The 13426-nt window shown below is 34.1% G+C and overlaps 1 protein-coding gene across 1 annotated transcript in view; it reads right to left on the minus strand.

Moving 5' to 3' along the window:
- The window catches only part of MMRN2 (multimerin 2), a 275720-nt gene that overhangs the window by 109478 nt on the left and 152816 nt on the right, over positions 1-13426 (minus strand). Inside the window, exons 5-6 of the mRNA XM_044056501.1 lie at positions 6796-6954; positions 2187-4166 (exon numbers count right to left, since the gene is read on the minus strand). Of these exons, the coding sequence (XP_043912436.1) occupies positions 2187-4166; positions 6796-6954 (2139 nt within the window). The remainder of the gene's footprint in view (positions 1-2186; positions 4167-6795; positions 6955-13426) is intronic.

Below are 13426 nucleotides of genomic sequence, written 5' to 3' on the forward strand. Positions count from 1 at the left end.
TGGTCTTCTAGTCATTATTTGACAGATTGTTACTTTATGACACTTGATGGTGATTCTCTCTTTACGTCGATACCTAATGAAGAAGGTATATTCAGTGTTAGGAATTATTTATTAGATATAGTACACTTTAATAATGAACACATTAATATGATATGTGCCCTTCTAGATCTAGTATTAACTAATAATGTTTTTATGTTTAGAGATCACTTATATAAGCAAAATAATGGAGTAGCAATTGGTATGCCCATTGCCAATACTTAAGCAAATACTGTAATGTCCCTTTGGGAGAGGCAATATATTCTCTCAGAAAGTGGAAATCCATATTTTGCTCAAGCCCTTTTTATAAAAGGTTTGTTGACAATTTGTTTTTAATACAAAGGGGTACTTTGTCTGCATTTGTTTAATTTATGTGTTAAATTCATAGAACTACTGAGTTTTGTAACTTTTAAAAAACTGTAGATAAAACATGTATAGATTTTTTTTTATATAACTTTAATTAAAAATGAACATGGGAGGTTGGATACTACATTATACAAGAAGGGGGTAAAACGTAATACTTATTTACATAGAACAAGCATGCATCCTCCTTTTATATTCAACAAAAATCAGATGGTGCATACAGGTAAGACTTAATACTCTTGACACAGACATGTACGCACAAATGGATACCTTAGTAGATGAGTTCATTCAAAGGAGTTACAACCAAAGAAATGTAAGTTCTATAAGACAGGCTGTAATAAAAGGGAGACTGAAGCCAAGCCGACATTCTCCAAGGATTATTCTATTAATGTAGCTCCAACATCTAGAGAGAATAAATATAGATGTATGCTTATGTACAACAGGAATACTAAAACTGTTAAGAACATTATTAAGAAATATTGGCTGATAGTAACCCAAATGCCTGAATTTAAAAATATACTGGATAGTGTCCAATCTTTTGAATATAAGAAGTTTCACAACTTAAGAGATAAACTATGTTATAGGGAACAACCAAAAATTGCTGATGTATTGATAAGCAATAAGAATGGTACTTATAAATGTAATAAGTGTATATTTTGTCCCTATATATACACACCAATAAGTCTATAAAGCATCCAGTGTTTGGTAATACTTTTAAGTTGAATGCTTATGGGACTTGGGGTACTAAGAATTTAGTTTATTTGGCTAAGTGTATGGCATGTGATGCCTGTTATGTTAGTGAGATAAATCACAAATTAAAATAATGGGTAGGTGATCATGTTTCAGAAATAAACAGGAAAATTTGTACCAATGCACTTTATAAGCACATTAATGAGATGAGTAATTCAAATTGTTTTAAGTTCATGATTTTCCAGGTCATTTGCAAACGAATGAGAGGTGGTGACTTGACTAATATGATCAAGAATATAGAACTTAAGTCAATTTTAAGGTTTAGAGCACATGTATTACCAGGTTTAAACTTAACTGTTATGATTAAACATATATTAAAGGAGTTGCATAATAAAGTAAATTAAATTAGGATTATAGCTTTAATTTTAATATTAGATAGATCATGCGATTTTAATTGTGAGTCAGTCATGTAATTTTATGCTATTTAAATGTGGATTGTATCTAGATTGATTATGCCTGATGAAGCTTATTGCGAAAATTTGTACTAGCATTATTAATGTCTTTTACGTGTGACTGCACTGTTTCGTGGTAGAATTGTATACATTTTGCATCATTACATTCAGTAATTCTACCTGAATTTATCACTCGGTTGTATATGTTTTTGCTTGTTATTAATCTTTCAAATGTCTTGTCAGAAGTGGAGATTTAAGCACTGTATCTAACATCAGTTATTCAATAACTCCAGACAAAGGGCTCCAGTTATCCCAGAAGCTCAAGTAATTGCACAATCTATGTTGGTCCACTATAAGGTATATCAAATCTGTGTTCCAGTGCTTTGTGTTTTCTGTTAGTGGACCATTATGGCATTTCTTAATTTTTTTTCTATTTTATATAAGCTAGAAATCTGTAAGTTCAAAATATTATTTAATTCTGTTGAAAAATAACTGTTTGAGATTGTTTACAAACAAGATCATCATCCATAGTTGGTACATATTGTTATCATTGCTTTTAAGTACATACGCTCTAATTATCTATAGCTGAAGGAGCAAAACATGGCAATAAACTTATATAAAAAGAAGCTGAACTAGTTAACTTACCATTTCTGAAAAGGTGGTAATTGTTTCTACTGTTTCCACTAAATATGTTTTTAGGAGCTTGAGTGTCAGAATTCCACATCCCATTTTTCTGGAGATTGTGCTCCTCTTCTTTTTTCTGCTGTCTTTTTATTTGTTTTGCCATTATGGAATGAATTGCTGTAATATTTAGGCTCATGTTGGCAGACACAAATTCATCTGTGTTTCCAAAGAGGTTCTGAAAAAGTGAGATGTGCTCATCGAACATTTCCTTTAGTGATGACATATTTAATCTTAATGTATTAATCAATTCACTGAGCAGTGTAACATGGTCAACAAAACTTGTATTAAACATGGAAGCTTGAGTAGAACACTTGTTTTGAAGGTTCTGGATTTTTATGCTTAATAGTTCTATATGTTGTTTCATTGATGCAATGTCATTGTCTTCTGAATGTCTGTTACTAGTTGTCTCAAAGTTTGGTTCTATATGTTGCACTTCTGTGTCTTTTTCAGAGTGCCTTTCTTCTAATTCAAAATGGCCTGCATATTCAGTACTTTCATTTCTGCTGACCTTTTCTGTCTCGAGTGACAGTAGTTTCTTATGAAGAAGGTCTAAAGTTATACTTTGCCTGCTGATATTTTTCAGTGCTTCATTAAGAACCTCATACAATTTGGTAAGAGACATCTGCAGTGCCTTAGGATTATCTTCAGAAAATACATCTAAGATATCTTCCCCAAGAAGAGCCTCCAGAACAATGGAGTGCCGGACAGCATCATCTAGAAGAGATGTAAATGAGCTGTTAAGGTCCTTTATGTGGCTCTTGATAATAGCTTCCACCTCCTTCTGGTGTATAAGCTCCTGCATATAGTATGAAGATTGAGACTGAAGCAATGATACATTATATATTATGTTTCGGCTCTGATGTTGCTGTGATGATACAGACTGTTGGACTTGTTGAAAGGCCACTGATAAATCTTCACTTAAATTTTCTAACCTATTCCTTGGGTCATCTTCTCTTTGCTTCAGCTCCTCCACATGAGCCCACAGTTCATCAATGCTACTATTGAGGTTTCTTTGCTCTTCCTCCAGACCAGAAATACTTATGCTTAGTGTCTGGCATTCTAAAGTACATGTATCTACTTTCTCATAGCTATTGTCAAATTGCTGGACTAATGTATTCAGTGTATTGTTTATGGTTACTACTTCACTTAAAATGTCTTCATGGTTTTCTACCTGGTTTAAAAAGGTGGAATTTAAGTCTAAAATTTGTTTTTGAATATTGTCTTTGTCATTTTCAACAGTAAGCATCATCTCCACTAGAGATACTCTAAGTTCTTTAGCTATATTGTCAAAAGTATTGTTTAAGTCTCTGAATTTTTCATTAAGCTTTTCAACAGATCCATTCTCGCAAAGTTCATTAATCTGTGCAGAATGTGAATTGACAGTCTGATTAAGCTTATCTACAGAAATCTGCATCTTCACTTGGTCATCACAAGATGCGCACAAGGAACACAGATTCCATTTTGAAATCACCATCACGCTATTGTTCACAGCTTGAATCTCTGTTCTAAGCTTATTCTGTTCACTAAGTATTTCAGTGATACTGTCATTTAAAAGACTGAAATTAATCATTTTATTGTTGCGTTTAAGTTTTAGATCGGTTTCTGCCTTGATCATTGTTAGATTGTATTGAATACCAGCTTGCTGATTATGAAGTTGCTTCCCCATTTCTCTTTGGACATTATCCAGTCTTAATATGTTTTCTTGAAGTTTTGATTCAAACTTTGTCCCAAACTCCTGTAGCTCTTCTTTGGGAACAGATTGTTTATAAAGCATGCCTATGTTCTTTTTGTTTTCTTCAATGTCTTGTGATAGGTTTTTCACCATATTAGACAGATTTTGCAGGCTTTTATTGAAGCTCTCCCACATTGGGTTAACATGATCTCTTAAAAAAATCTCCAGATAAGGTAGAACTATTTGCTGAAGAAGTTTGTCTTTGAATTCTGTAGCAAAATATAAACATATCATTGCAATCACTCTTAAAAGTCTACACTTTTAATTTTGTTTACTAACATGGCAGGTGAGTTTAATTAAATTAAATCTAAAACAATACCCTGTAAAATGATCATTTAATTTAGAAGTACATACTAATGATTTTGGTGTTTGCAAGCAAACTAATACATTTAAATGTTCAAAATCTTGTCTAAATTAGTCTTAAAGAGAATTAGATTATACCTACTAAGAACAATTTTTTTAATCCTTAAGATTTGCTGACCTCATTGCTACTTCTTTGACACATATAATAAGAACCTTAGAGTTTCTATTATCTATAAATTTTCAAGTATGATCTCCGTTGCCAAACTCGAGATCTGTAGGTAATGGATGAATACCCATGTATCCCATTACTGGAAAAAAAATGTTGAAATAATTATTTTGCTGACCAGCTCATGGACTACATGACTTTCCTGGGGAATTCTGTCCCAAATCATTATGGTTGTAAGCCACTGTGCAAACTCAGTACATAAAATAACCTTATTTTGCCCTGTATATTTAATTCCTTCCTTAAGAACATAGATGATGGAGTTTTCAATGGGGCTGTGTTTATTGATCCAGCAAAAGTACTCCCTGGGCCTCCACTGAAAAAGGGCCGCTTGCCCAGTCAGACTCTCCCAGTCAACAAATGTAAAATAAATAAATAAACAACAAATGTAAAACAAATAAATAAATAAGTGTATGTGTATGTGATATATGTGGAAATAGGAAAAGTTGTTATAAGGTATTAAGTAAACTAAAGTTCTGAGTGAAAAAGCACAGAATTTTAGTAATGGAGGGAAACAGAAAATGTCACTGTTCTTGCTGAAGCAGAACAAAACAAAACAAAACAAAACAAAAAAATAGAAAAAGTTTAGCTTTATGGAAGCTATATCAGGTGATAGTGAGTTTCTTATTGCTCGAAGACTAATAAGAGCATAGTATTCTAACACCACAGATAGAAAGGACAAGGAGAAGGAAAGTATGACAATCAGAAGTGGAAGCTACATTTAAAGAGGTGAATACCCACAGGACATCAAAGATAGGTCAGCTGGGGTATGGGTATTATAAGGCATTAGAAGGATGGCAATCAGATGTTTTGAGCAAGGTTTTCAACCAGATGATCTACAAGGTCTGTGGGGATACTTTTTATTGTATGAAGCGGTGAGGACATTAATTTTCAAAAAGTTAAGAGGTCTCTGCATGAATAAACCTATCATGAAATTGAAGGAAGTGTCATTATGCATTGGAGAATATTACAATGTGCTTATACTTAGATGATGACAATATGTTAGTGGGTCCAGATGTAAAAGCATAAGGAAACCTTTTAGAAAAGTTAAACTGGCTTTAGGGAAAGTAAAGCAAAGATAAATAAAAACAAAATAGTAAGGTTTGGTCCAAAAGGAAGGAGAGATAATGTAGTATTTAAAATAGATCACTTCTGGAAGTTGGGAATGTAGTTCAGTGATTTTGATTGTGGGAGGATAAGGTAGGTAAGGAGCTTGGAAAATGAATGCTTGTGCAGAATTATGGAAAAGAATTAGTCATCATATTTAGTGAAAGTCTTTCTGATAACATCAGTAGTACTGGGAATGGAGACATATGTTGGAATTGTATATTTGCTTCTAAGATGGAGAAATGGGGAACACATTTTTTATGTCTTTTGGGGGCATACATACATCTACTTGAAGGGCTTCCCTTATAGGAAATAAGAAGAGGTGGAGTCAGTATGGTTGTTCCAGTGATTTGTTTTTCTTTTCTAAGGTGATTGTCTGTTGAATCTCTTAGCCTATTGTATAGTCACCTGCTGAAGAATATATATATTTGTACTGGTATCAAAAGAGTTTAAACATATGGAAAATGGGAAATATGCAGTAGACAGAAGCAGATGGACATTAGATAAATATCTTTCTAAGTAAACTCTAGAGCTGTTAAATGAAATGTGAATTCATGCCTAAGAATAGAAAAACTTGCATCAGGTGACAGCTAATACCTGGTGCTTTGTGGGTGAATGGAATGTACTCTGAATAGCAAGCTGTATTATAGAAAAGAAAGTGTTGTATTATTCTTACATGACACATATGACATACCTTATTTTATTTTACCATTTTTATTGTGTATTTATAATGGATTGGTCGCCTTTAAGAGGATGAAATTTGTTTCTCAATTACTTAATTGGGTAGGAGATGCTGAGGTTAATTCCTGTAAGGGGATTGGTCAAAGTGAGTTTTTAAAAGGTCACAAGCAACCTAGAAGTTTTTAACTTTGAAAAAGTCCTTGTTTTGTGTATCAGTCTATTTTAATAAATTGTCGAGTGATTTGCAGTGATTTGCAGCAACTTGACATCCCACTACTTGACCAGATGGACAGCCAGAAAAAAGTTTCTTAAGGGGTTTTGCTAAACTAAGCCAAATCCCATCAGTAAAGCTGGGAAAATCTGTTTGTTAGGATATGTAGACAGTATGCCTAATACTGACTTGGATGCAATACCTCTGATATGCTTTCAAAACTTGTCTTACACTATACACATTCTGATAACAGATCTTTTGTAACCAACATACTAGTAATTATTAGAAAGCAACAAGTCAATACCCTACTTACCTGTGCTGCTTTGGTTCATGCCGAGTACTGAGGTAATGTTGAAGTCTAGGGGCCTTTGCAGATCTTGAAGATTGCTTGTTGCCAGATGGATATCATTTTGGAGACCCTGAAGCCGAGCTTTGTGCTCCTTCACTTTTTCAGTAACTTTGTGTGGATTTTCTGTTGGAGAGATTTCAGTTTCACAGTGTTTAATAATGAAAACAGATATTCAAAAAGTACAGGAATACAGACACTGAGGAAAGAGAAAGAAGGCTTAATTTACATTGTCAATCCAGTTATCAATACTAGACTAACAACCTATAGTCTCTTATCTGTCACAAGTATTACCTTATGCATTCATGAATTCTCCCAACAATTTTTTTTCCAAAGAATTTTATTAAATAATTATTAAAATGAACAAATATTTCCATGAAATTATAACATTTTTTCTTTAAAGTTAAAAAACAAGAAATTAAAAAAACAAACCTTCTAATATATAAACCAATGTAACTAAACTATGTACAAAGATGTTCATCATGCAAAAAATTTTTTTTCTTAATGTAGCTGTAGGATTAATAAAATTCATCTGTTTACGTAAATTAATAAACTATTTTTCTAGAAGTTCATAGATGATATTCCATGAATTATATAATATAGTATTCCTAGATGATCTAGATTTAATAGTTAACATTTCCAAATTACACGTTTCAAGGAGTATATTTTTAAATTCCAAAAATGTAGGTGCTGTACTAGATTTCCAATTCTTAGTGATTGTTTTTCTAGCTATAGATAGTATAGACCAAACCAAAGGGTACTTATTCTCTTTTACACAATCAGGAACAGGAGTATTAAATAAAAACAAGTGATTTAGATATAAAGAAATTATCAGTAAAAAATGTTTGCAACAAATTATTGATATCATCCCAAAATTTTCTTAAATATATGCAATTATAAAACATATGAGACCAGTCAGCATTCAATTCAATATTACATCTCCAACATGTTATATTCTTTTTAGAAAATATACTTATGAGGAGTGATCAATGATCTATTTAAAAATCTCCATGTGAATAATTTCCATTTTAAAGAAGTAGTAGTCATACTTGCTGATTGTAAAATATTAAATTTGTCTTTCTCAGAAGGGGGATTATTATTAATTAAAGAAAAATATTTCCAATAATTATCTGAATGTGTATCTAAATCACATTTAATTGCCCTATAAATGTTTGATAACGTGTTATTAGCAGGAGATTTATGCAAAACTGATAAAATCATATATTGTATTAGCTTGGGAATTTTTTTCCTAATTATAGGAGACATAGAATCCAGTTCATTTAATACATATTGTCTAGCTTCGTGAAGCTCTAGCCATAAACAAGAATCAAGTTTATGCTCTTCCAAGAGTAAACTATTGGATTTTATCTCATTATTTATCATCATTTGGTGCCAAAACGTTAAATGCTTTTGCTGAAATATAGACATTTTTGTATAATCTGAAGAGAAAATAGATCTGTGTGTGTAGGATATAGGGAAGAGTAAAAAAGCCAATCCTTATATATATTATATTTAAATATAAACTTTTTAAATGATTTTAAAAGAAAAACTGTATACTTAGAGAAAACTCAGAGAAGAAAATTCAGAAATATAATCTTTTAACCTCCAAATAAATGGATTATTAATTATATTTAGCTTATAGGAACTGTTTATATCTTTGGTATTTTGTGACAATACCTCTATAAACTCTTTCTACTTAGCAGTATATTCCATATCAATGAGATGAGAGATTGTATTTAATACTGATGAAATTTAATAAATTTCTAAATTTGGTAAGGCTATACCCCCATTATTCCAATTATACATATGGTATGTTAATGCAATCCTTGGCTTATTTGGGAACCACAAAAATTTCTGAATCATTGAATTAATTTTTTTAATTATTTGGTAAGAAGGAGGTATATATAAAGATTGAATTATATATAAGATTTTGGGGAGAAGGATCATCTTTATTATTAAAAGTTTATCATCCATAGAAAAGGGTAATGTGTTCCATTTATTTATTAAATTTTCTATCTGTGATAGACTTTTATTATAATTTATTTGAATGGTATCTTTAATATTGTTAGTAATAATTATACCTAAATATGCTATTTGTTGAGACTGGGCTATATATTCATTATATTTATCAGGTATATTGTATTTTTTTGAACCCGTTAAAAGAATTTGTGTTTTATTATTATTATTGAAAGTAAGGCCGGAATTTTTTTGAAAATATTCCATGTTTTTAAAAAGTTTTTGTATAGATTCCCTTCTAATCCCAAGAGTAATCAATATCAGTATGGAGAACATCGATGTCTGTGCTGTAACTGAAACCTGGTTCAAGGCTCCTGAGAGCACCCCGGCACTATTAGGTTTTACCTCATATCATGCGTTCCGGCCCCAAAACCCGGACCACACCACAAAAGGAGGGGGTGTATCCATATTCATAAAGGATACCCACACCTCCAGGTTGGTGGCAATGCACGAAGCTTCAGAAACCATCCAGGTGCAACTAACCATAGGCAAAACTGCTCTACAAATTGTAGCATGCTACAGGCCACCCTCTCAAACTCAGGAACCCCACACAGCCTTCCTGAAGACACTGGAGGGTATAAATGTATCTCCAAACACCATCATATTGGGTGACTTCAACTACCTGAATATAGACTGGGAACATTACTCAAGCCCTAACTTTCTAGCCCAACGGTTCCTGGAGTTCATAAATTCAAATGCCATGGAACAGCTAGTCACTGTTCCCACGAGAGGAGAAAATATACTAGATCTCATTGTCACAAACATGGGGACAAAATGCTCCACACCGGAAGTATATCCCTCATTGGTGAGATCTGATCATAAACTAATCTCACTGGAAATCCACATCCCGCCCCCACCCCAAACAAAAGACCATTGTGAAGAACTTCTCTAAAGCAAACTTCACACTACTCAAGATTGGTGTGGTATCCTGCAAGGCCCCTGAGCCAGTGGAAACCACAAGCCAAGCTGGAAGCCCTTACAAATGCCTTCTATGAACACCTCCAGGACTGCATGGATCAGGCAATCCCAAATAAAACCAAGACTCTTTCCACAAAGGGCAAACGTCCAGTCTGGTGGACCCCAGCCATTAACAAACTTTACAATAAGAGGAGAAAGCTATTACATGATAGAACAAAATCCATAAAAGGAAGTCACCCCTGATCATTATTAGTAAAAAATACGAGCACTCATAAAATCAACTAAGGCCAATTTTGAGAGAAAAATTGCCATGGATTCAAAGGACAATCATAAGGCCTTTTTCAGCTATGTTAGGAACCTGGGTGGAAACTCCCAGATATGCTCAGAATTAGTCCAAAATGATACAAAAATCACTGAACCCACAGACATTGCCAACATACTGGCAGACAGGTTCAGTGCAAACTTCACCCCTCTCCCCTAAAGGAGAGATAACTATCCCAGCCGAGTGTAGCCTCCCGGACATCTCAAATGCACAGGTGAAAGCTGCTCTCTCTAAAGCTAAAAACACAGCATCAATGGGACCGGATGGTGTCCCCGGCTGTGTGCTACATGAGCTAAATGAGGAATTAAACCCGCACATAAGGCAGCTGTTTAATCTCAGCCTTACCACAGGATACGTGCCCAAGGAGTGGCGTATGGCAACTGTGGTCCCACTCCACAAGGAGCGCGCCTCTACGGACCCTGGTAATTACCGCCCCATAAGCTTAACAAGTCTAGTCTGCAAAGCTATGGAGAGGATCATAATGGAGCTCATAAACAAAGATATAGGGGACTTGCAGACATTGGACCCGACCCAGTTTGGCTTTGTCAAGGGAATATCATGCCTTTTGAACTTGGTTGACTTCTTCAAAACAGTCACCAAGGCCATTGATGAGGGAAAGGCAGTCCATACAGCCTACCTTGACCTTGCAAAGGCTTTCGACACAATACCCCACTCGGGTATTGTAGAAAAACTTACCAGCTTAAATGTAAACCCATATGTCACAAGATGGGTTGCAAACTGGCTTAAGGACAGAACCCACAGGGTTAGAGTTGCTGGCGCTGTGTCAGACTCCAAGCCGGTCACAAGTGGTGTCCCACAGGGCTCGGTCCTTGGTCCCCTATTGTTTGGCATCTACTTCTCAGAAGTACAGGCCAACATGGGAGGACTTTGGCCGACAAAGTTTGCAGATGACTGCAAACTGGGCGCCATAGTGGAAAGTGCATCGGACACGGATATCCTTCAGAAGGGACTCACGGAAACAGATAGCTGGTGCCAGAGCCATGGCCTGAAGTTAAACGCCAAAAAATGTATAGTCATACCCTTCGGGAAAAACAAGGTAACCCCAAGCTACCATATAGGTGGCAATCCACTAAGCACAGAAGAGGTTATCAGGGACCTGGGGACCCAGGTTGACAGTGGCCTTTCTTTTGACACTCACATTGCTAAAGTGGTTAGAAAGACCTTCTACATTGCCCACCTGATCATGAAGGGATTCACATCCAGATCTAGTGAGGTCATTGTTCCCCTGTACTCTTCACTTATCAGACCAGTGATCGAGTACAATGCCCCATTCGGGATGTATCTCACCCGACATCTGCAGCAATTGGAGAGACCCCAAAAGTTCCTCACCAAAAGGATAAAGGGACTCCAAAATCTGTCATATGCTGCCAGATTGAAGAAACTCCAGCTCTATTCAGTCGCATACCATCTGCTCAGAGGTGACATGTGCCTGACATACAAGGCCATGTCCAACCCAGAATTAATGGACATGCTCCACCTCAAAAAATCCAAATCCACCAAAACCACTAGAGCAAGCGACTTAAACCATAGCATGGATATAAATAGGACATGCTGGAGGGATAGATTTATCACTCAGAGACTCCCTATGCTGTGGAATAAAATCCCGGTCCATGTGAGGCAGAGCACCTCGCTGACTCTGTTCAAGAGAAATCTAGACCTGTGGATGGGAGATCGTAGGTTTACTCCGGGAATCATCTCTGTGTCACTGCTGGACAGAGGCACAACAAACTAATGGGCACAGTATTTTTTCATATAAGGGGTGGCGTAAGCCACAAAAATTTGGGCTAGGCTTATAAATGCCTTAGGGCAGATAGCCTAGTATAAACCTATGTACCTATGAACCTATGTCATCTGCAAACATTTGTATTGTAGATGATATAGTGGGGTTTAACTTGTATCCTTCAATATCTGTATCATGTCTTATTAAATTTGCCCATGGTTCCATAACTAATGAAAATAAAAGAGGGGATAAAGGACACCCTTGCTTAGTACCTTTTACTATTGGTATATTTTGAGATATACTAGTACCAATTTTAACATAGGCTTGGCTACCTTCATATAACAGAGTGATAAGATTGATAAAATTATTGGAGAAATTTAATTCCTTTAATAGAGTGAACCAATATTCCCATGTAACTGAGTCGAAAGCACAATTTATATCTAAACTAACTAGGGTTAAATTTGTTTTAAGATTTTTCACAGAATCAATTAAACTTAATATTCTTTTAATGTTATCATATGAAGTTCTCTTCATTATAAACCCCGTTTGATCACTATCAACTAATTTGGGTAAAAGTGTTTTAAGCCTTTCTGCATAAATGGACATAAATAATTTGTAATCAGTGTTTAATAGGGAGATGGGTCTATAGGAGGTACACTTAGAGAGATCTTTGTTAGATTTTAAAATAGGAGAGATAAAAGTGTATTTCCAAGAAGGTGGAATTATGTTTTTGTCCTGAACAAGATTAAATACTTTATAAAGCAATTTTAGAGCATTTATAGGTAGTAATTTATAAATTTCAGGAATGATGCCGTCATTACCTGGTGCTTTATTTTACTTTAATTTGGTAATGTGAGTTTGAAGTTCTTTGAAAGATATTTGTTTATCAATAGAAATCCCTTGTTCCTCTGAAAGTCTTGTTTTAGTGTATTTATTAATAAATGTTTTTATTTCCTGTTTAGAGTTAATTTCAGTAGTTGTTTGGTTGATGTTTATAAAAAACTCTCTAAATTCAGTTAATATATTATGAATTTCCGATACCATTTTTCATTTTTTAGGGGAGAATATTTCATTAATATGATTAAATCTATTTAATCTTTTCATTTTATTAGCAAGAATTTTTAAGGATTTAGGGTTAGAAGAGAAATTTATAAACTTGAATTTTTCTATATTGATCATTGTTTTATGTTTTAATATTTCTAGATATTTATTATTTAACTTATTTATTTTCTTTTATCTGATATATCTTTATCACCCATATTACTAAGTTTTAAAGTGTCTAATTTACATTGTATATCTTGCAGCTCTTTATCCCAAGCTTTCTTTTTTTTGTTGCACCAATTCAATATCCTACCATATAGATAAGCTTTTAGGGCATTCCATATGTAAATTTCTGATATATCATTAGTATTGTTAAGTTCTAAAAAATTCTGTACTTCTGTAGAAATGAAATCATTAAAATCTTTTAATTTTGTGATATTTTATATGAATATTAAAATTTGGATTGACTACCACTTCAAAAATTATAGAATTATGATCTGATAAAGGACATGAAATCACTGCTGATTTGTTTAAGGAATCTGGTAAATGATTAGAAATAA

The sequence above is a fragment of the Protopterus annectens genome, chromosome 14.part0, assembly GCF_019279795.1.
Source record: "Protopterus annectens isolate FY-2018-M chromosome 14.part0, PAN1.0, whole genome shotgun sequence".
In the NCBI taxonomy this organism is placed as follows: domain Eukaryota; kingdom Metazoa; phylum Chordata; order Ceratodontiformes; family Protopteridae; genus Protopterus; species Protopterus annectens.